At 33.7% G+C, this 20,371-nt stretch overlaps 1 protein-coding gene across 1 annotated transcript; it reads right to left on the bottom strand.

Moving 5' to 3' along the window:
• Positions 1-461: 461 nt before the first annotated feature.
• On the bottom strand, positions 462-12,473 carry LOC145316104 (uncharacterized). Its single transcript, XM_080156407.1, has 4 exons — positions 11,902-12,473; positions 10,355-10,686; positions 8,365-8,487; positions 462-1,615 (listed from the first exon to the last, which is right to left on the bottom strand). The coding sequence occupies exons 1-4, from the start codon at positions 11,918-11,920 to the stop codon at positions 566-568; spliced, it is 1,524 nt and encodes a 507-aa protein (XP_080012533.1). The 5' UTR covers positions 11,921-12,473; the 3' UTR covers positions 462-565.
• Between the last annotated feature and the right edge of the window lie 7,898 nt (positions 12,474-20,371).

Below are 20,371 nucleotides of genomic sequence, written 5' to 3'. Positions count from 1 at the left end.
AAAGGATATGTTTTTAAATATTGCAACAATATAAACGTCCAAATTGTTGCATTTTAAAATTCTTTGTACTAAAACTTAACACTGACACACACAAAATAAAATAATAACAAAATTACAATACATTGTAATTTTATGCTCCTTTTCAAATTAGTAATAAAAGGAATGAAGAATTTTTCATCATTTCATAATGTTTGATAGCAATAATTTAGTCACTCATATTACTCATTATTTTTAAAGTTATGCAAACCAACAACAGCTTTTTTACTAACACATAATTTCGAAAATTTATCGATCGCAAATGTATGAATGAATTCAATTTGAAAAAGATACTAAATCACATGCTTTAAGTTTTAATGCCAATTAATTGTTGTTTTATTCTAAATGAATTCGCCCTTTAAATTTAAATTCATCATTCATATTAAATTGAGAAATCATATTGGAGAATTAAAAGATATAAATGCTAACACAATAAAAAGTTTATTTATAAACAATCAAACATAGCTTCAAAATAATAACATTTTTAAAAATTAATAATCACGTAGCATGGCATATACACAATGTTTATCTAAACACTATTAAAAACTTGAGCCTTCAATTGATTAGATGATAAATCCCTTAAATGTTCCTCCCTGGGTACTGCAGGTGAGGGAGCCAATGTGAGGGAGCCGCAAATGACACCATCCGCGCCAGGATTAGACTGCACCTGCTGCACTGTAACATAGCGCAGTGTTGGATAGGGAGCATATGGATACATGTGTGCCGGCTCCAGACCTCCATTTTCTTCCATCCCGTGAGCCAGATGGGCCTTGGAAGAGTTGGAATACTCATCACCGTCCGCATGCTTGCGGCCCTTTTTGTTGTTTGCTGTGACCAAATGGCTGGACAGTTGACGTTCCAAGTATTCTTCTTCGACATCCTCCTTGCGGCGACGCTTTTTACAGCAGCAACGACAGCAACAATAGATCAAAGCGAAGAGAACAGCAAAGATAATACAGAGGGTCAAAAAGACGATGCCATAGAGCCCATTATGTGTAAGTGCTGTCACTGCTATAGTATCGTTTTTCCATTCCATAACGTAGTCCAAGGCATAGTCAATAGCATATGTCACATAAGTAAGATTAAACGCACTTTCAACATCATCAAAATTGAAATAGTCTTCATCAGCTAATGTATCCGTTGAATTATCATCAGGTTGAAATATTTCAGGATCTTCTGGCAGGCGTACAGGTCCAACAACTCCAAATGGTTCATCTAAATCTTTTTGAACAAACATACTTTGACATTCAACAGAGAGCTCTTCTAGTTTATCCTTCCTGTTGCATTGTTCATTAACATTATTATACTGCTGAACATTTAATGAACTCTCGACGTCCATGATGTTATAGGTCACATCCAGGCTGCTGCCCAGCGTCATAGATATAGACTTGGGGAACAGGCCAGGCAGAATTGAGTAGGATATGCTGACACGGGTGGTGTTGTACACAAATATTCCGGGCCAGGGCAGCTGGGATATATAGGTGCGGTACAGTGACAGAGAGGTCAGGTGACGGGCGGTCATCTTCATAGGAACTGTGCTGTTCATGTCCTCCACAACTACGTGCTCCACATTCTGAAACTATAGCAAAGGTCAACAAACAAGAAAATATTACATTTCTTTTTTTTGTAAAAGCTAAAAAAAGGCTGGAAGTCAAGATTAATCGGTGTTTCTTAATTAGCCTTTCATGACAAATTGACTAAGCCAAGAATGACAATAACCATAGAAAAAAATAAGACAATTTGAAAAAGTAAAGATTACACATTATAAGAGTAGCTCATATTGAAGATCAAAAATTAGATTTTTAATCTTCTGTGTAAAAGTGATGTAAATGCAAAATTCTTGAAATACAATACTTTCATTTTAAGACTTAACTATAAAAGATGAAATAATTCTATCAGTGTCCTTGTATTACAACATTGTTACATGAATACTCATGGAGAGCTTATTGATACCTACGGACTTTTGTACACAACGGTGTAGAAAATACTTGCAGTTATAAACCTGCAGACACACAAGTGCACACTTATTGGCATCTTATTACAAGGTGAAATATACCTAATGCATTTTTATGAATAATCTTTTCAGGTTTAACTTACATTAACGCAGCTACTCAATGATGAGGATAATTCCGTACGGTGCTAGTACAAAAGTAAAAAAGTACAATATTGTGTTAGTATATCTAAGAATCGGAATCAATGTGTTAATAAAATGTAGCTATCTTGTCATGGTTATGCTAACTATGAAGATTGTTGTGCTTGTTTTCGTTTGAATATTATTGATCCCGGTCCGTTTGACCTCATATATGACTTTCAACTACTTCTACTAACATATATGTATATATTTGTAAATTTAGATCTTTATTGCATTAAATTGGTGATTTTTGTGCGGCAAGTGTGCATTATACCCCCCGCAATGCGCAAAACAGCTTTGTACAGAGGTAAAGGAATTGCAAAATATAATAGGTTAAATCATTTTTAATAATTTCTTTGTCAATTTTGTGACATCCAGGTAATTGGAGCCGGCATTTTTTAGGCTGCTCCACTCCAGATCAGGCAACTCTGAAAATTAGGTAGGCCCGGCCAGCTCATTCCACTACGGACAGTGCGATGTTAAGCTGGAGCCGTATTGCTCCAGTAACTACCCAAATGTATGGAGCCGAAGAAATTTTTCTGAATGGCCCCGGAGTGGAGCAGACAAAAAGCGGTTCTGAACTAAAAAAAAAAAAAATCTGACTTTCACAAAAAAAACATTGGCAGAAATATAAAAAATCAATAAAGGTTGCACATTTTCTAAAAACTAAAAATAGATGAAAAAATCTCTCAACCTTTACTTTATTTATTTATTCCTATTATCCTATATTAACTCTCTATTACTGGAAAAGAATTTAAAAGTCAATGCATATTGCATAAAATGATTTAGTATTTTTAGGCACATACATATGTACATTGTGCATATTTTGCTTGTTTATTTTGGCAAAATATATGCTTAATTTAGTTAGTAATACTTCGACCCCTGTTCGATTTTCGTTCTAATTTCATTATATAGATTGTATCCCTAATCTATTTTTACAAGAATTATCTTATCCAAAGCAGCGAAGGAAAATGAATTTTGTATGTAAAAAAGACTGGCAAAATTATCTAATTTTTTAGTAATTTTTACTGGAAATAACTATGCAAAAATTGTGCAAAAAAATGAATCTTTTATGTTTCTATACTCTATGGTTTGTATTGGACTCAACATAGCATGTTTAACCCTTACAGATCGGGGGGGGGGGGGGGTCATATTGACCCCCCCCCTCTATTTTTTCAATGTCATTTTTTTGTAGGTAAGATAGAGAGATGTGACTTCATGACTTTTTAAGTTTAGTAATTATACGTCGGCAAGAGTTGATTTTATTAGGATATCTGGTCTGTGTCGGTCGTGGTGTCCGGTCAAAGTCGGTTGGGTAGCACCAAAATTGAAAATAAATTCTAAATAATTCTTAATTTCTACATTATGACTTTGTATATAAGATAGAAACCTAAATTTTTTTTGTTGAATACTGAGATATCAATGACCTTATGATAAAAATGGTGTTATGACCGTTTGACCGCACCCTGACCGACTTTATGACCGATTTTTGTCCGGCTTTTACTACAGACATATATCATGAATATCGTGGCTTCTATTACAGCTAGAGACCTATAAATTTTTTTGGTAAATCCTTGAGCAATAATAAACAGATAAAAATATTAATTGGCGCCGCCAACCGCCGTTTTACCGCCGTAACCGCCAAAAATAGCGGTTTCCGTTAATTGCCGTTTTTTGGCGATGATCAGAAAAAGTAATTTTTTTGTTATGAAAAATAAAAGTTCGTCCTAAAATTTGGTCATCCTAAAGGGTGAGCAAAAAAAATGCGTACCTTTTTAAAATTGAAATTGCGCGGCTTGTGTTAATAGTAGAAAAATACTACGCATACCGTTAGAACCGCTAAGAAGTCTATTTTTAGGAAATATAAGAACGATTCCTGTGCTACGCATAGTTTATGAGCTACATGTTAAAATGTCCCAACTGATGTAAAACTTGACTTGCGAGTAAATTTTAAAATATAACTAAAAATTAGAGAAGATATTTTGCAAAAAGAGATGTCTACATTTTTTAATTTCAAATTGCGCGGCTTGTGGTAATAGTAGAAAAATGTTACACATACCGTTAGAACCGCTATGAACTGTATTTTTTGGAAATATAAGAACGGTTCCTGTGCTACAAATAATCTAGGAGCCAGAAGGTAAAATGTCCCAAAATTTACTCGCAAGTCAAGTTTTAAGTCAGTTGGGACATTTTAACACGTAGCTCCTAAACTATGCGTAGCACAGGAATTGTTTTTATATTTCCTAAAAATAGACTTCTTAGCGGTTCTAACGGTATGCGTAGTGTTTTTCTACTATTAACACAAGCCGCGCAATTTCAATTTTAAAAAGGTACGCATTTTTTTTTGCTCACCCTTTAGCTATAAAATTGGCCGCTCTACAGCTGTTTTAAAATTTAGCGACTGGCCGCTAAAAAGCGGCTAAGGAGCGGCCTGACTGCTATGACTAGAAAAAGTAATCTTCTCTAAAAATACACATGAACCACCAGAAAAAAATTTTACGTCTTTATCTGTAACAGAAGCCGAGATAGAAGGGGGGGTCAATATGACCCCCCCCCCCCCCCCCCCCCCGATCTATTAAGGTGGGAATAGGGGCCCGATCTGTAAGGGTTAAATAAACTGTGTTGATTACTATATGTAAAAAATGTTTAGTTAGGAAACCTTTAATATTAAGATACTTTAAGATAAATTTTTCATTCTGCCTTTAGAATTTAGAAAATATTAGTGGAATTTTTTTTGTTGCTCTTTTTTGGGGGGTTGATCTATTAGCAATTAAGGCTTTAAGTCAATGCATCAGTCTAAACATTATATATTTCCATTAATATTCATTTTATCTTTTAAATTGTCTAAAGTGGAAACTATATTATCTTAATTGCTCATAATGTTAGCATGAATAAAATATTTTCCAGTTTATTGCAGGTGAATTAGGATTCTATATTCTAATGAGTTTTTATGTTTAGAGAATCTGTGTTTAGGAAAAAAATTTATATCCTTAAATTAAATTTCATTGTTACGACTATCAATCAATAAGTGATGCACTTCATATAAAAACTTTGACTTTTATTCCTGTAATTTCAATGTCGCCTTTCTACTATATGACTTTTACTAAAAGTTGTCATTTTTGACATAATTTCGATATGATATTTATAAACTGATTTTTATCTGTATTTACTTTGACTTATAGACTATGAAGAAATGGTATTATCGTATAAAATATAGAAATTTGATAGTTTAATATGGCATTTTGGTAGGAGCTAGAGCTGATGATACCAGCCTGTATTTGTGTGCTAAATTCGCCGTAAATAATGGCGGCTCCACATCACTGCTTTTATATCTATAATACAAAGTAGAACGATGTCTGTCTGTCCGTCCGTCTGTCCCTTAAAATCTCGGTAACCACTGAACCGATTGGATTCTACTCTTCAGGGTCCTGTGGTGGTTTTAAGCTATTTTCTTGGGGGGTGAGACCCCCCTCCCAAAAAAATGAAATTTCCCCACCCCCAAAAAAAACAACAACAATTTTCTTGGGAACACATTAGACTATGAGCAGCACCAGTAGTACTTTTTTTAAATTATCTCTTGGGGCAAAGTCCCTAGAGGCTAGGGGCGAAACCGCTAGTAGAATTTATTTGATAAGGCTCGGCTAATATTAAATGTTATGGTCCTTGTTAGAACAAAATGTGTAAATATGTGTTTTACAAGTTTTTAGTTTGGTGTGTTTATTTATTCTTTCTCAATATTTTGTTTCAAACAAAGTTTGTAGTTTTCTTTAGATACCAAATAGAAAAATAAAAATAAAATCTCATGGAAAAAACTATTTTAGACTTATTTAATAACTTTTTCAGTATGTTGATATCCGCTGGATTAGTACCAGTCTCAGCCATACTGAAAAATCATGTATAGCTTCGTATTATAGAAAATATTTTCCACGAGTATTAGAATATAAATCATAAAATTAATATCAGTTTTGTTATCCCGGGCCTTAGGCCCCTCGGGGATAACAAAACTGGTTTAAAACTTATAATTTTTAATTCTACTATCCACAGAAAGTTGTCTATAAAACGATGCAATAAATAACTACTCCTAATGTAATAAATTATTGGTACTTGCTTACATGTGGTAGACTGGAGCACCGAAAACCCCCCCCCCCCCCGCTTAGTTTTGACAAAAATCAAAAATAAGGGGGGGGGGTAGTTTTTTAATGTCTGGAAAACGGCAAGGAGGAAAAAAGCTCAGCAAGGCAAAGACTTAACCCCCCCCTTAATTTTGAAGAAAATCAAAAATAAGGGGGGGGTAGTTTTTTCACTGTACAACACGCCAGAAAGTTGAGTGAGGTAAATCAAGAAAATCTAGTATACCAGAGGGGAAACCTTATAATTTTGCGCAAAATTAAAACCTTTTACTGGCCCCCCTCCTCCTTATTTTCATTTTCTGTTCAGGGATACATCAATTACTAAAATCAGTCAATAAATAAGGAAATTATGCCCCAAAACATGAATATCCCTGTAATAAGGTTTCCCCTCTGGTATACTGGATTTACTTGATTTACCTCACTCAACTTTCTGGCGTGTTGTACAGTGAAAAAACTACCCCCCCCTTATTTTTGATTTTTGTCAAAACTAAGCGGGGGGTTAAAAAACTACCCCCCCCTTATTTTTGATTTTTGTCAAAACTAAGCGGGGGGGGGGGGGGTTCGGTGCTCCGGTCTTCACATGTAAGCAAGCACCAAATTATTTGTTTTCAGGTTAATTTTTGGTAAAACTGTTCAAATAAATGAAATTTTAACGTTTCAGCTATTTTTAACTAATTTTAGGTTAGGTTAAGTAAAGTTAAGGAGAACCTCACAGTTATTCCAAGTTTTGAGTGAAATCACCGAAGTTTACACACCCTGTAATTTATGAATGTAAATATTTTAAATATATTACATGACTGAGTAAAAGGAATTTAATATTCAGCATATCATCAATAATTTATCAATATGTTATCTATTAGGTGGCTGAATCCCTAGCTTTCACAGCAAACTAAATATTATTTAAACTAAAAAAATTATGTGCCACAGTTATCTGATTTGTCAGGAAATAAAATCATATGTATTAAATTTTTTTTTAAAAAAAGGATTGTTTATTAATTAAAAACGTCTAGTCAGATACACATTTATGTTCTGTACCTGAAGATGGGGAGGACCCTGTACATTAATACAGCCAGGAGAGTACAAACGGCTATTCAGGTACTAATTCATCTGAAGACGGAGAAGACCCTGTACATTAGTACAGCCAGGCCCAGGGCAGTACACACGGCTAGCTAAGTACAATTTCATATTCTTTACCTGAAGATGGAGGGGACCCTGTAAATTAGTACAGCCTGGGCAGTACACACGGCTAGCTAAGTACAATTTTATGTTCTGTACCTGAAGATGGGGAGGACCCTGTACATTAATACAGTCAGGGCAGTACACACGGCCAGTGGGGTACAAATTTATGTTCTTTACCTGAAGATGGAGAGGACTCTGTACATTAGTAAAGCTAGGACAGTACACAGAGCTAATCAAGTACATATTTCTGTTCTTTACATGAAGATGAATAGGACCCTGTACACTAGTACAGCCAAAACATTACACACGGCTAGTCAGGTACTAATTAATCTGAAGACGGAGAAGACCCTGTACATTAGTACAGCCAGGAATGTACATACGGTTAGCTAAGTACAATTTCATATTCTTTACCTGAAGATGGAGGGGACCCTGTAAATTAGTACAGCCAGGGCAGTACACACGGCCAGTGGGGTACAAATTTATGTTCTTTACCTGAAGATCGAGAGGACTCTGTACATTAGTACAGCTAGGACAGTACACAGAGCAAGTCAAGTACATATTTCTGTTCTTTACCTGAAGATAAAGAGGACCCTGTACACTAGTACAGCCATAACAGTACACACGGCTAGTCAGGTACTAATTTATCTGAAGACGGAGAAGACCCTGTACATTAGTACAGCCAGGGAAGTACATACGGCTAGCTAAGAACAATTTCATATTCTTTATCTGAAGATGAAGGGGACACTGTAAATTAATACAGCCAGGGCAGTACACACGGCCAGTGGGGTACAAATTTATGTTCTTTACCTGGAGATGGAGAGGACCCTGTACATTGGTACAGCCAGGACAGTACACACGGCCAGTGGGGTACAAATTTGTGTTCTTTACCTGAAGATGGAGAGGACCCTGTACATTAGTACACCCAGGACAGTACACTCGGCCAGTAAGGTACAAATTGGTCACATTCTGCACAATTACAAACTGTGGATTGTCGTCAATTGAAACCACTCTGCACATAAAAATTTTAATATTTCAAATGTTTAATAAAATATTATTTCCATTGAAATTTAGCTTTAAAGACGTTGTTCCTTGTTCTTTATAATGCTTAGCTTTTAATGTTGATATCATTCTTGTTTAAAAATATTTAAATGTGAAGCTTTTCCATAATTAAGGTCGGTCCGTCCATTCGTCAATCTTTTCGTTAATTTAAACAGGTTAGAATTGTCCTATAGATTTCAAACTTAGCATTAAGATTTCTATATCAATTAGGTATGATTTAGAAAGCGTAGCAACTCTCTAATCGTTACTATCCTATTAATCTGTTTTTTCTGACACGTTTTAATGTTCGTTTGTCCGTTTCAGAGCTTCGCTTTTTTGGAAGTTGTCATCCTTGTTTTAATAGGATTTTAAAAGAGAAAATAGGAAAAGAATAAAACCTTGTGAAAGCCGAAATTCTTTCCTGAGTATTTCCTGAATTGAGAATTTAATTTTCAGGGCCATACGCTAACTTTTCAGGGTTCAACTAATTTCAGGGATCTAAAGGGATAGGCCATTGGCCTGTAAATTGATGTACATCCCCATTGATAGAACACAAAATTATCCCTTCTATAAATTACAACTTAATGAACTAACCAATCAAACTTCAATAAAATCACTAAAGTTGTTAAGGCTACAAATAAGAAAACGTTATTATAAAACTTTGGGGACTAGCGTAATAAACAGTGCAATGTTACCTCCCTCCCTGACTAAATTACTAATTAAGGGCGTAGTACAATGCAAAGAAGCTGAGTTTATTATTTTAGCAAAATGAAGGTTGAAGGAAGGGGGGGGGGTGGTGAACAAGTTAACAAAGTCGTGCTTCTACAAAATTTAGATTGACCAATAATGTAAATATGCGTCAAAAAGTAGCGAAGCACAAGCTACAGTTAAGATTTCCTGTAGAAAATCTCATTTTAAACAGGTAAACAGGTAAAATGTGTTATTTTTAAACATTAAAATTCTTTTTTTTTTGCTGTTTTTAAATGAAATTTTGGGGACTTTAATTGAATTTGAATTGTTGGTTCAATTCAAACTTTTCAATTACTAATTTTAACTTACAAAAGGGGTAATTTTGAGTGTCATCAGTGGGGAAAAAATCAATTTATCGGCCAATGTCCTATCCCTTTAGATCCCTGGGTATAATTACCTCCCCACCCTAAAATTTGAAAAATTCCTAACATTAGTCTGTAGAACTTTGCTAGTACTGGAATAACATTGAACAAGGTCACGCTAGTATTTCCTATTTCTCACTTTAACGAGGACAATTATGTTCATTCATAGCGCAGCAATAATTAGTTGACAAAATAAGAGTAAAAAACAATAATCATTCACCCTTAATAAAAGGATGTTTCACTGTCTGTGTGTGTGTCTGTACCTTTCCGCTAGACTGACATGGTTCTCCTTTACAGTAAAGCTACTTATAGGCATAGAAAATGTTTATAACAATCCAGGGATGGGTAACGGCACAATCCTAAGTAAAATCAAACCCCCCAAAAACCTTTTTTGTTTACTTTTTCTTTTAAAAACATAGTAGAAAGTGGAAGGTCGAATTAACCACTTTTTTAAAAGGTGCTCCCAAAGGCAGATCTACTTGTCATAAAGTAGTGAGGTGTTTTATTAGTTTGTTAAGAACGTAATGTCTATTTAAAAAATTCAAATGAAAGGAAGCTTTCTTAGAGACATAAAAGAACAAAGAAACGAAGACTTAATCATTGTAGAGAAGAGTAAGATTGGTTTATAATAATAGTTCAGAGATATCTGATTTATTCGGCAATTTTTTTTTAATTTTAACGTTAGTCTTTTTTCGTGTAACATTTTTTGTTGAAGTATTAAAATTCCTAATTTGATTAATGACAAGAGATGATGTGTTGTGGATCTTGATATCAAATTGTTTGTATGTAATTTCTGCAGAGTTCAGCTCCAGCTCCAGAGTCTCACAGTGTCCCAGGCTAATCTCCAAGTTCCGCTGGTTTCTGGCCGCCTGGCCCACCGCCTGCTTCAAGAAGTTCAAGTTGCCAATGTACTCGAGTTCCTCGGGCGAGCAGTTGCACTCGATGATGTCGGGACCGTTGTAGTTGACAGGGACGTTGTTTGTTGTGAGCTGGCATTCTGGCGCAGCACTGGCGGTCACCGGGTTATGGCCGCACACAGCCAGCAGAACAATAGACAGCACTGAAAAATAATGTAACTGTTAGTTCATCATTTCAGACTAGAAAAATAAACATATATGAGTGTTCTGTAAACATACATCTTTTTTTATGAGCAAAGCTCTTGAAATTATTGATGCATTTTTTTTTAAATTCACTATTTGATTTAAAATGATGCTGAAAAAAAATATCTTGGTTTTGATCGATCTTGTAAAAATGTAAAATATTATTTTAAATCTGAAGGAACTGATGGATTGTTGTGTTTGTGATATGAAAAATATTCAAATACAGAGTATAAATAGTTTTTCCTCAAAGTTTTTTTTAGACACATCAATAAATTAAATATTTTAGAGACTGTCGAGCACTGAAACATTAACCCTTATTTTGAAATAAATTGAAAACAAGGGGGTTGGGTAGTTTTTTTCTTCTCTTATTATACCTGCAGAGTTAAACCATGAGGGGCCTATGCCTGTAATACACTGTGAGGCTATTCAGTTCCTAATAAAACCTAACCTAACCTCACTAGCAAACGAAAAACTACGCCCAAATTTAAATATAAGAGAAGGTTGGGGTTAGTGTTCTTAACAAGGCACTTTGAAAACGGCAAATATTATGAATATGCGTAGGTAAGAAAAAGAGCCGATAGAATAGTTCATGTATAGTGTTAGGCCATTAGATAGAGTAGTATTCTACAACCATATCAGCAGTCCTTCGCCCTTGTGTCTCCCACAGAAATTCCTATAGGATAAGACAATGCTAGATAACTTTTATAAACACTCTAAATTATTAGAAACAAAATTACACTTTTTGTAGATTAAATTTATTAAAAATATGCTGGAAAAAGTTGGAAACTTCTAGTTTGTGCCAGATTCAATTAATATTTAATAATAGTTTTGAAGCCAACGAATGAGGGAACGTGTTAAAAAAAACTTTTGGTAAAGTTCCCTCCCTCGTTAGTCTGTAACAAATGTATTCTATTGGGAATGTACATCAAGATAATGTCCATTGTCTTTTCCCTATAATATCCATGTATACATTCTACATCCATTAGTGTAGAGGTTATTTGGTATACAAACTTCACCACAAAAAGGATTAATTTTAAAAAGCAAACAAAACCTTTAAACTATTATTACAGCAACAATTTACTTAACTTTACAACTACCAGACATCCTGTTACTTTAGTACATAAAATTATTTATTTGAGGATTTTTGTTGACGTTAATGTACACCATGTATTTACCTGTGTTTAAAAGAATCATTATTTATCACAATTTTCCCTCAAATTATTTATCTTAAACTTCTCCGCTCTTAAAACAACAATATCAATAGTTTTTAGGGATCATTTACTTTAGAGCTTAGATGTATAAAATTAAGTTCTTTCTCACTAATAATGTTGATGATCTTGTTCTTTTACTTCTTTAAAATTGTTATAATGATTAGTGATTGTGATAACAGTATAAAGTCTTTCTTAAAATTTGGAATAACTTTTTTTCAATGTCAATTTCTAATTGCAAAATAATTGAAATTTTTATAATAATCTTTATTTTTTAAATTATCACTTATAAAGAATATATTTTCTCATTTTATTTTGTAACATCATGTGCTGACATCATTGCTTTTGTTCATGAATGTTTTCAGTTTATTGTCCATGTTTGTGTCAGGACAACAGGCAGCACTATTGCCAACCAGAAGTTGCACTTTTATGGTCACAGGACACGGACACAGGTACAAAAACACAGGGCTTGGTCAACAACTGGAGAATTCACATTTTTTCTATCTGAAGGTAGCTACTAGCCTCGCGGCGGTCAACTCGGCCTAAGCGTTCTTTTGCAAGTGGAGAGGGGAGAAGGTCAGAGGGCGGGGATGGTGAAGGAGAAAAAACAGAGAAAGAATGTATAATATCGTAGAGGAGGTGGAAAGGTAAGAAAGAAACAAAGTTTAGAGAAAGAAAAACAAAAGAATTGAATTTAGCAAGAAAGAGTAAAAGCGAGAGAGAGAGAGAGAGAGAGAGAGAGAGAGAGAGAGATAGAGAGAGAGAGAGATAGAGAGAGAGAGAGATAGAGAGAGAGAGAGAGAGAGAGAGAGAGAGAGAGAGAGAGAGAGATAGAGAAAGGGGAAGGACAAAAAAGGTTTACGCTGAGGGGACAGCTCGGAGAAGAAACACCTAAAATTGGGTGTTGTACAAACAGATCTTCTCTGTTGCTCACGGAGACACTTACATTAGACGCGCACACGTACACACAAACACGCACATACAAATAAACACAGTTTAAAGTAGGAAAAGATGGGAAGGTCTCCACACTCAAAAGTCATTTTAAAACAATTTTCGTAACAGAGAAAGCCTTGTCAACACAAACACACACACACCCAGACGTACACACTCACAGAGACGTACACACACACACACACACTCACACACACAGACGTACACACACACTCACACACACAGACGTACACACACACACACACACACACACTCACACACACAGACGTACACACACACTCACACACACAGACGTACACACAAACACACACACTAATGCACAAAGCAGACGCAACATTGACAAACTAAAATTCTGAGGTTCAATGTCAAAACTAAAGACACAATCCTCAAATTCGTGACTTTCTCAATATTACAGGAAAATTGTACCTTGATTGTCAGTTACATGCTGTTACACTCATGTATGTATAAGTTCTTAGGAATGAATTTTAACATTTTAAAAGTTTGTGTGAATAAATTGTAAAATAGCTGGGCCCAGGTATTTATATTGTGTATATATGCAGGAATTAGGGACTAGTAGTGATAGAAATAATACAAAACTAATTTTGCTTAGCTAGAGTTGTCCAGCTGATTTTAAAACGGATTAACCCTTTTCCTCCCAAGCAATCAACATGCAACAATTATACACACATTTCAGCTTGTTGCTGCGCTGCTTTTGGACATTACATTGTTCTTGTTGAATGTTGATAGAAAAAAATACATCTAGTGCTTTTTTTCTGGGGTTAAAATGAAACCTTATTTTATAAAATGAAGTAAAATATGGATGGATATTGAATATACGTGGATATTATGATCTGGGGAAATTGTCGTCAATTTAGGTTTCTAACATGGACATCGCTTATTGGTCAGTTCGTTCATCCAGTTGGAGGGGAGTGGATGAACCGTTATTTTAACCTGCTACAAGTTTCACTTTCATATAGTACGTGATAATCTGGTGTAAGATCCAAGTAATAATAGGTACATTGCTATATGCCTGTGAGATGTTTGTTCGCTAATAAGATTTCACAAAGGGCTTAACCAAGGTTCTCCTAATCATGATAAAACAAACTGGATCCTAAGTTATTATAAAATAATTTTGTGCAGGGAATATAAGAAACCCGAGCAGGGACTCGCCCTCTTTAAAATAAAAAAAATTTCTTTTTTCTAGACAAAAATGTATAATGATTATGTGTTATCCTTTAATCCACATGTGTGCTGCCCCTAAAGGCTAGAAGCGTAGCCGATTCTTTCGCGTATAGAATTAACATTTCGAATTTTAAAACTGTCTCAAAACTTTTCATTTGATACTGCTAACAGGAAAGGAAAAAAAACCGCAAGCAGGATTTTAATATTTCTACATGTTGCAGCGTTGCTATTTCTCGGCAATAAATTGTAAGTGAGAAAGATATTATCGCTGACATATATTGAAATTATCTGTCTGACATTTCAATATGTTTTTTTTAAATCATCTGAATGGTCAAAAAAGAAAATTTTGTTGGGGTGTAAAAATTTGTAATAAAATTTATATTCGGCTGGGTTGTTGAACGCCTTTTATATTCATATATATTCATTTTAAAAAGAAAAGTAAAACTTTTTTTGCAGGGTCATTTTTCCTAGGGGCTATTTCTTTCGGTAGGTTGGTGATTCCCTTCCCCAAAATAGCAATGAACCTGACCATGACCTATGAGAAGCTACACTGTAAAGGAGAACCATATCGGTTCAGCGGTTAGATATATCCTTCGGTATAGACAGACACACACACACACACACACACACACACACACACAGATCATGTTACTTTTATATAAGGATTGTTATCGTGGGGGCCCCTGAACGCCAGCAAACCTGGCAGGGTTATCCAGGTATCGGGTAAAGATTTTTGATTGCAGTTTTTTACTAAATTTTATTACAAGATTATCTTACATGTCTATTAAAATCTTGTGATAATTAGCAGCCGTTACTCTGCCGACCGCCGGCGAAGGTGCAAGACCCGCCGTCAAAAATTTGTGCCTTGAAAAGTGTTACTTAAAATATAAACATCTTTTAAACTGGGTTATTATTAAGACAAACTACTATAAATGCAAAATGTTTTAGAAAAATAGAATAAAATAAGTTTTATATAAGTGTGTTAAAAATACTGACGTCAGGATATATTGGAAATATATTGTAAAATTTTTGCATTGTTAACCTATTACACAGAATCAGTGGTGCGGAAAATAGAAAATACAAACTTCCTGGCAAAAACAAAAAATTTCAACTTTCAAAGTTTCACATTATAAATCGACGAATTAAAAAAAATGTTATAATTCTCTTAGAAGTTTTTTTTTCAATTTTGAAATATTTTTATACCAGTAAATTTTAGAAAACGGACAGGTTTCATATTTTTTACAGGGGACGGGGGGAAGGGACCACGGTCAACCAAATGCCACAGAAGGTATGGCAAATAATTTAATGTTAGTAGACTAGTGGCTGCGCCCCTAGCATCTAGGAGTATGTGTTCAAAGGGGTATAGATGAGACAGAAAATTGCTTAAAATCATCCCAAGGCTTAAATCCAAAAATAAAATATCCCAAAACCATCCCATGACCTATATGAAGCTTCCCTAAAAAGGTGAACACAATCAGTTCATTAGTTATTGAGATTTTAACCTTTAGACAAAAAAAGATGACCCCTTCACTTAATTAAGAAAAATATACAAATAGTGACGTTCAGATCTTTTTTTCATAAATCTAAAATGTTCTGTGTGACACTTTTCAAATGTAAAATCTTGTTTAACAAGGATTTATTCATTTTCTTACTTACAAATCACAAAAAGCATGAAAATAGAGCTGTAAATAATTAGTTAATTTTGCGTGCAAATACTTTTTTCTTATAGTCGTTTTTAAAAGGTGTTAAGTCCATTTTATTTATAGACAATTAACGAATTGTCTTTTTTCTGTAAACCCCGACAAAAGTGTTAATAGATTCTTGCAGCAAAGCTGTTAAATGTAGTTTTATTTAGCTTCATCACAATCCTATTATATAAAGTAGTAAGCGTTTTTTGTCTGTCCTGAAGGATCTCGCTAACTGCTGAACCGGTATTGTTTTCCTTTACAGTGAAGCTTCTTAAAGGTCCAGGGAAGGTTTTAAACTATTTTTGGGGAGGGTGTCTTCACCCCCCTCCCCCCAAAAAAATATTTTTTTTACTCTTTTGAAACTCAAATTTAAAATGGGATGCGGTCGAATTTCTCCCTCCTACCTTAAGTGCCCCTAGATACTTCTAGGGGCGTAGCGGCTAGTATAATACAAAGTAGAACGATGTCTGTCCGTCTGTCTGTCCGTCTGTCTGTCCGTCTGAAGCTTAAGATCTCAGTAACCACTGAACCGATTGGGCTCTACTCTTCAGGGAATATACCTACTATTCCTGTGATGGTTTTAAGCTATTTTCTTGGGGGGTGGGACACCCCCAACCCCCCCAAAAAATGAAAAATACCCCCCCCCCAAAAAAAAAAAATTTTTTTTTACTTTTTCTTTTTAAATCTAAAATACAAAAAATTAGGTTGATCAAACCTCTTGGGGCAAAGCCCCTAGAGGCTAGGGGCGAAGCCGCTAGTATGAGATAATTAATTATTTCACTCTCAATATCAAAGACCCAATTATCCAACAACATTTCGATGTCTTTCATAGCATGACTAACAGACAGACGAACTAAATTAGTTATATACTAGATGTTTAAAAGTAAGGCAAATCTTCGTACAATTCAATTATCTATTATTTATGTACATATATTAACTTGCAAAAAAAATGTTATAGATTAGCCTTGCTGCTAAAAAGTAAGTTATACAGTAGCTTTCCTACTAAAAGAAACACGTTGACTCACATCATCACACACCTACACGGACACAAACACACACACACACAAGAGCACACTAACACTAGGTAAATAAGGTGTATAACCTTACACTATGGAATTTTGCATTAATACCTGGAATTCTTGTATCAGGTGTCAGTCATGAACAGAACAACCCCCAGCCGTTATCATTCATTTTTACAGGATTTGTAATAAGCGAAGATAATTGGTTGCACAAAAAATTTCAACACTATAACAATTTATTAGATTTATAAAACATCAATTCTATAATCTATAAAGCTTTGTCATAGTCTAAGGCAGGTTTTAATTTATTTTCTGGGGTTAGTTTGAATAACTGATTATAAAAAACTAGTAAGATTTTTGTTTTTTTTCATCCGTTTAGAATTCGCTAACCACTACACAGCTTGAGTTCTTCATTTTAGGGAATCCTCAGATTGCTCCCATATTGGTTGTAGGCTATTTAATTCTTAGATTTAAGTCTTAGAATGATAAATGGTCAACTGAAACTATTTTTAGAGATGGTTTAATGCTATTTTCATTTGAAATAGTTTGAATAGAGTCTAACGCTGTAGATACTAATACATGATTTAAATTTTAGTTAATAAGACCGACTTACTGACGTCAAATCCTCCTAATTTCGGAAAGCCATGCTGCACAAGTCTAAAGATAGTAAAATTCAAATCTATAATCTTCACTTTTGACGTACTTAGCTTCATAGTCTTTAAGGATAAAATATATTCTATAAATTAAAATAATAGGGTGTTTTGGGGATACAAGAACGTCCGTTTCAGCAAACTTTGATTAGGTGCTGTGCCAGGAAGGAAGGAGACATAGAACATTAAATTAAACTTGTACCCAAAGTGCATAAACACGTTCCCTGGTTTTAATTCTTGATTGGCCGGTTTAAACCTTTTAATGAATCATTGTTTTTATTATACTAATGCCAAATACACTAAAAAGTTAACTTGATATTATGTGGTAATTTTTGGTTAACGCGAAACATATCAAAATTTTGTGACTGCTGTAATTAAGGATAAAAAATAAATTTGGATCTTTAAAAACTGAAGTTTAATTGCATTGAATAAGTGCAAGTAAAATTAAAGGAGATAGAGACAGTTGTGTCATTGGAAAGTTTTTTAAAAACTACAAATTTTAATTAGATTTTTATGCTTCCCTTTTAATATATACTTTTCAAAAAAGAAGCTCTTACAGTTTATTTATATATGTTATAACAAAGTATATATAAGTTTTCAAGTCTTGTATGTAAATCAATCGAATGTAAGTTTAAAATTAGCTTTTCCAATATTTCAGCTTAAAAGTAAGATATGTACTCGCTATGTCATTCATAAAATAGTTAACAAAGTTAATTTTAAAATGCACAAAATTTTCTTGCATCAATTACAAGAAAGCTTAAAATAGTTATGTTAATTTTAAACAAGCATTAAAATCTCATTTTTAAAATGATTTATTTGAGCTTTTAGTGTTGATATTTTCCAAAAAATATTAAGCCAAGCAATGTCAAATTCATAATTGTAGATTAAATGCTCATTGGTAAAAATTTCAGCAGCCTATCTTTTATAGAAACTGAGGAAAAAACATTTCCTATGTAGAAATATGATATAATTACAGACCAATTAAAATATAAAATAGAAAAGAAATTTCAGTTGTATATCTTAAATAGCAAACGAAAAAAATCATGTGAGTAATAGAGTAGCTTAGCTACTCAAAAGAACAATGGCTTATCCCGCGTAAATTATTGATCATACCATTTCAAATTCCTACCACAAACAAACTTTCTACAGATTTAAATTCTTGGAGGGCGAATAAAAAGCATCTAGAACACGCCAGAGAGAGAGAGAGAGGGTACAATTGGCTGTCCCCAAAGTTTTATAATAACCCTTTCTTATTCGTTTGCTTAACAATTTTGGGGACTTAAAATGAATTTTGATTGGTTGGTTTATTAAGTTGAGTGTCCAAACATTTCAACCACTAATTGTAATCTACAAAAGGGATTATTTTGAGTATCATCTTTGGGAATGTACATCAATTTATCGGCCAATGTCTTATCGCTTTAGATCCCTGAAAACACGGTGTGGTCACTTTTGTAATAAAACATTTTAAAATATGCGGAATGTAAATTTGTAAAAGGACAATTGAGCACTTGTTCGCCAAGGTTTCTTTTTAACAATTTTTAAATGTTTACTTGCAACTCATTTTAGATTTGAGAACACAACTTTGTATCGAAGGGTCGTCATACATCTTTTAACAAAGACACGGATAAAAGGGATTCTTACCACCCCCAAGAATGTACGATTACTACCAGATACAACCACAGGGTCAAGCTTTCTTTATTTAAAAATAGGGGGGGTTTACATATTTTCGTAAGCTTCGCGCACATCCCTTACATAAATCTGTGCATACTGAGATATATAAGAAAGTTTATATTTGATTGTTGTGCAACTAATATCTTTATCCTTGTTGCAATAAATAAAATTCGTTCTATTGTTTGTCTATTCCAAATGCACATAACAGAGAAAAAAAACAAAAACATTTAATTTCATATTTTTCCATCATGAAATTTTTAAAGAATATTGAATTGCAGACTTGCCAAAAGGCAAGGCAGCTGTCCGTCATACTTAAGCACTCTACCTCCATTTTTGGCGGCTAAAGCATAACTGGCGCGCGGTAGCAGAGTCTTGCAAGCACAAAAGACTTTAAGATTAGCTTAGCATCCAAAAAAGCGAAGACTATTTTTCAAAACATTTATTTAGAAATAAAATTATGTCGTAATAACAAAAAATTACATTTGAAAGAAACAAAAAAAACAGATTATTAACTAATTTAGTTGATCTCTATAATTAACTTGATTTTATTATTGAAATAATAATAAAAGAATTTAAAATTAACTAATTTTAATTATTATTTTGTTATTTTATATGCTGATAAGTTAGAAAAAAGGAATAAAACTAAATATCATAATTAAACAAAATTAAATTTCAAATACCCTGATAAGATTCCTATATTTTTATAAAGTCAAGGTAAATACAAATTAGGGATTACAAAGGGAGAGGTCATTTTCTAGTAAATCCCGTAAAGGTGTGTGTTATAAGGCCTAAAAATAGTAGTAGAACGATAAGGTGCTCTATATATTTGTATTTCCTATTGAATAGAACAATAGGGAAGAAATTTTTTTTTTTTTTTTTTGATAACCATACCTGGAATATCTGAAATTTCTATCAAACGCTTTGTTTGGCTCAAACTGACACAAATAAAAAAAAAATATAATTATAATAAATCAACCTGTAAAGAATGACTTCTTCCTTTGTTTAATGGTATAGATTGTTCTTAACCTTTACCTTGTACCTATAGAAAACATTATTATTATAATTATATTTTTTTTTAATTTTTGTCAGTTTGAGCCAAACAAAGCGTTTGATAGAAATTTCATATTTTTTTTAGATAATCCAGGTACGGTTATCAAAAAAAAAAAAAAATTTCCCTATTGTTCTATTCAATAGGGAATACATATATCTAGAGCACCTTATCGTTCTACTACTATTTTTAGGCCTTATAACACACACCTTTACGGGATTTACTAGA

This window comes from Acartia tonsa, chromosome 4 (genome assembly GCF_053477335.1).
Source record: "Acartia tonsa isolate MP-2025a chromosome 4, ASM5347733v1, whole genome shotgun sequence".
Taxonomy (NCBI): Eukaryota; Metazoa; Arthropoda; class Copepoda; order Calanoida; family Acartiidae; genus Acartia; species Acartia tonsa.
The sequence above is the reverse complement of the archived record's forward strand: the minus strand, read 5'-3'. Positions and strand labels throughout refer to the sequence as shown.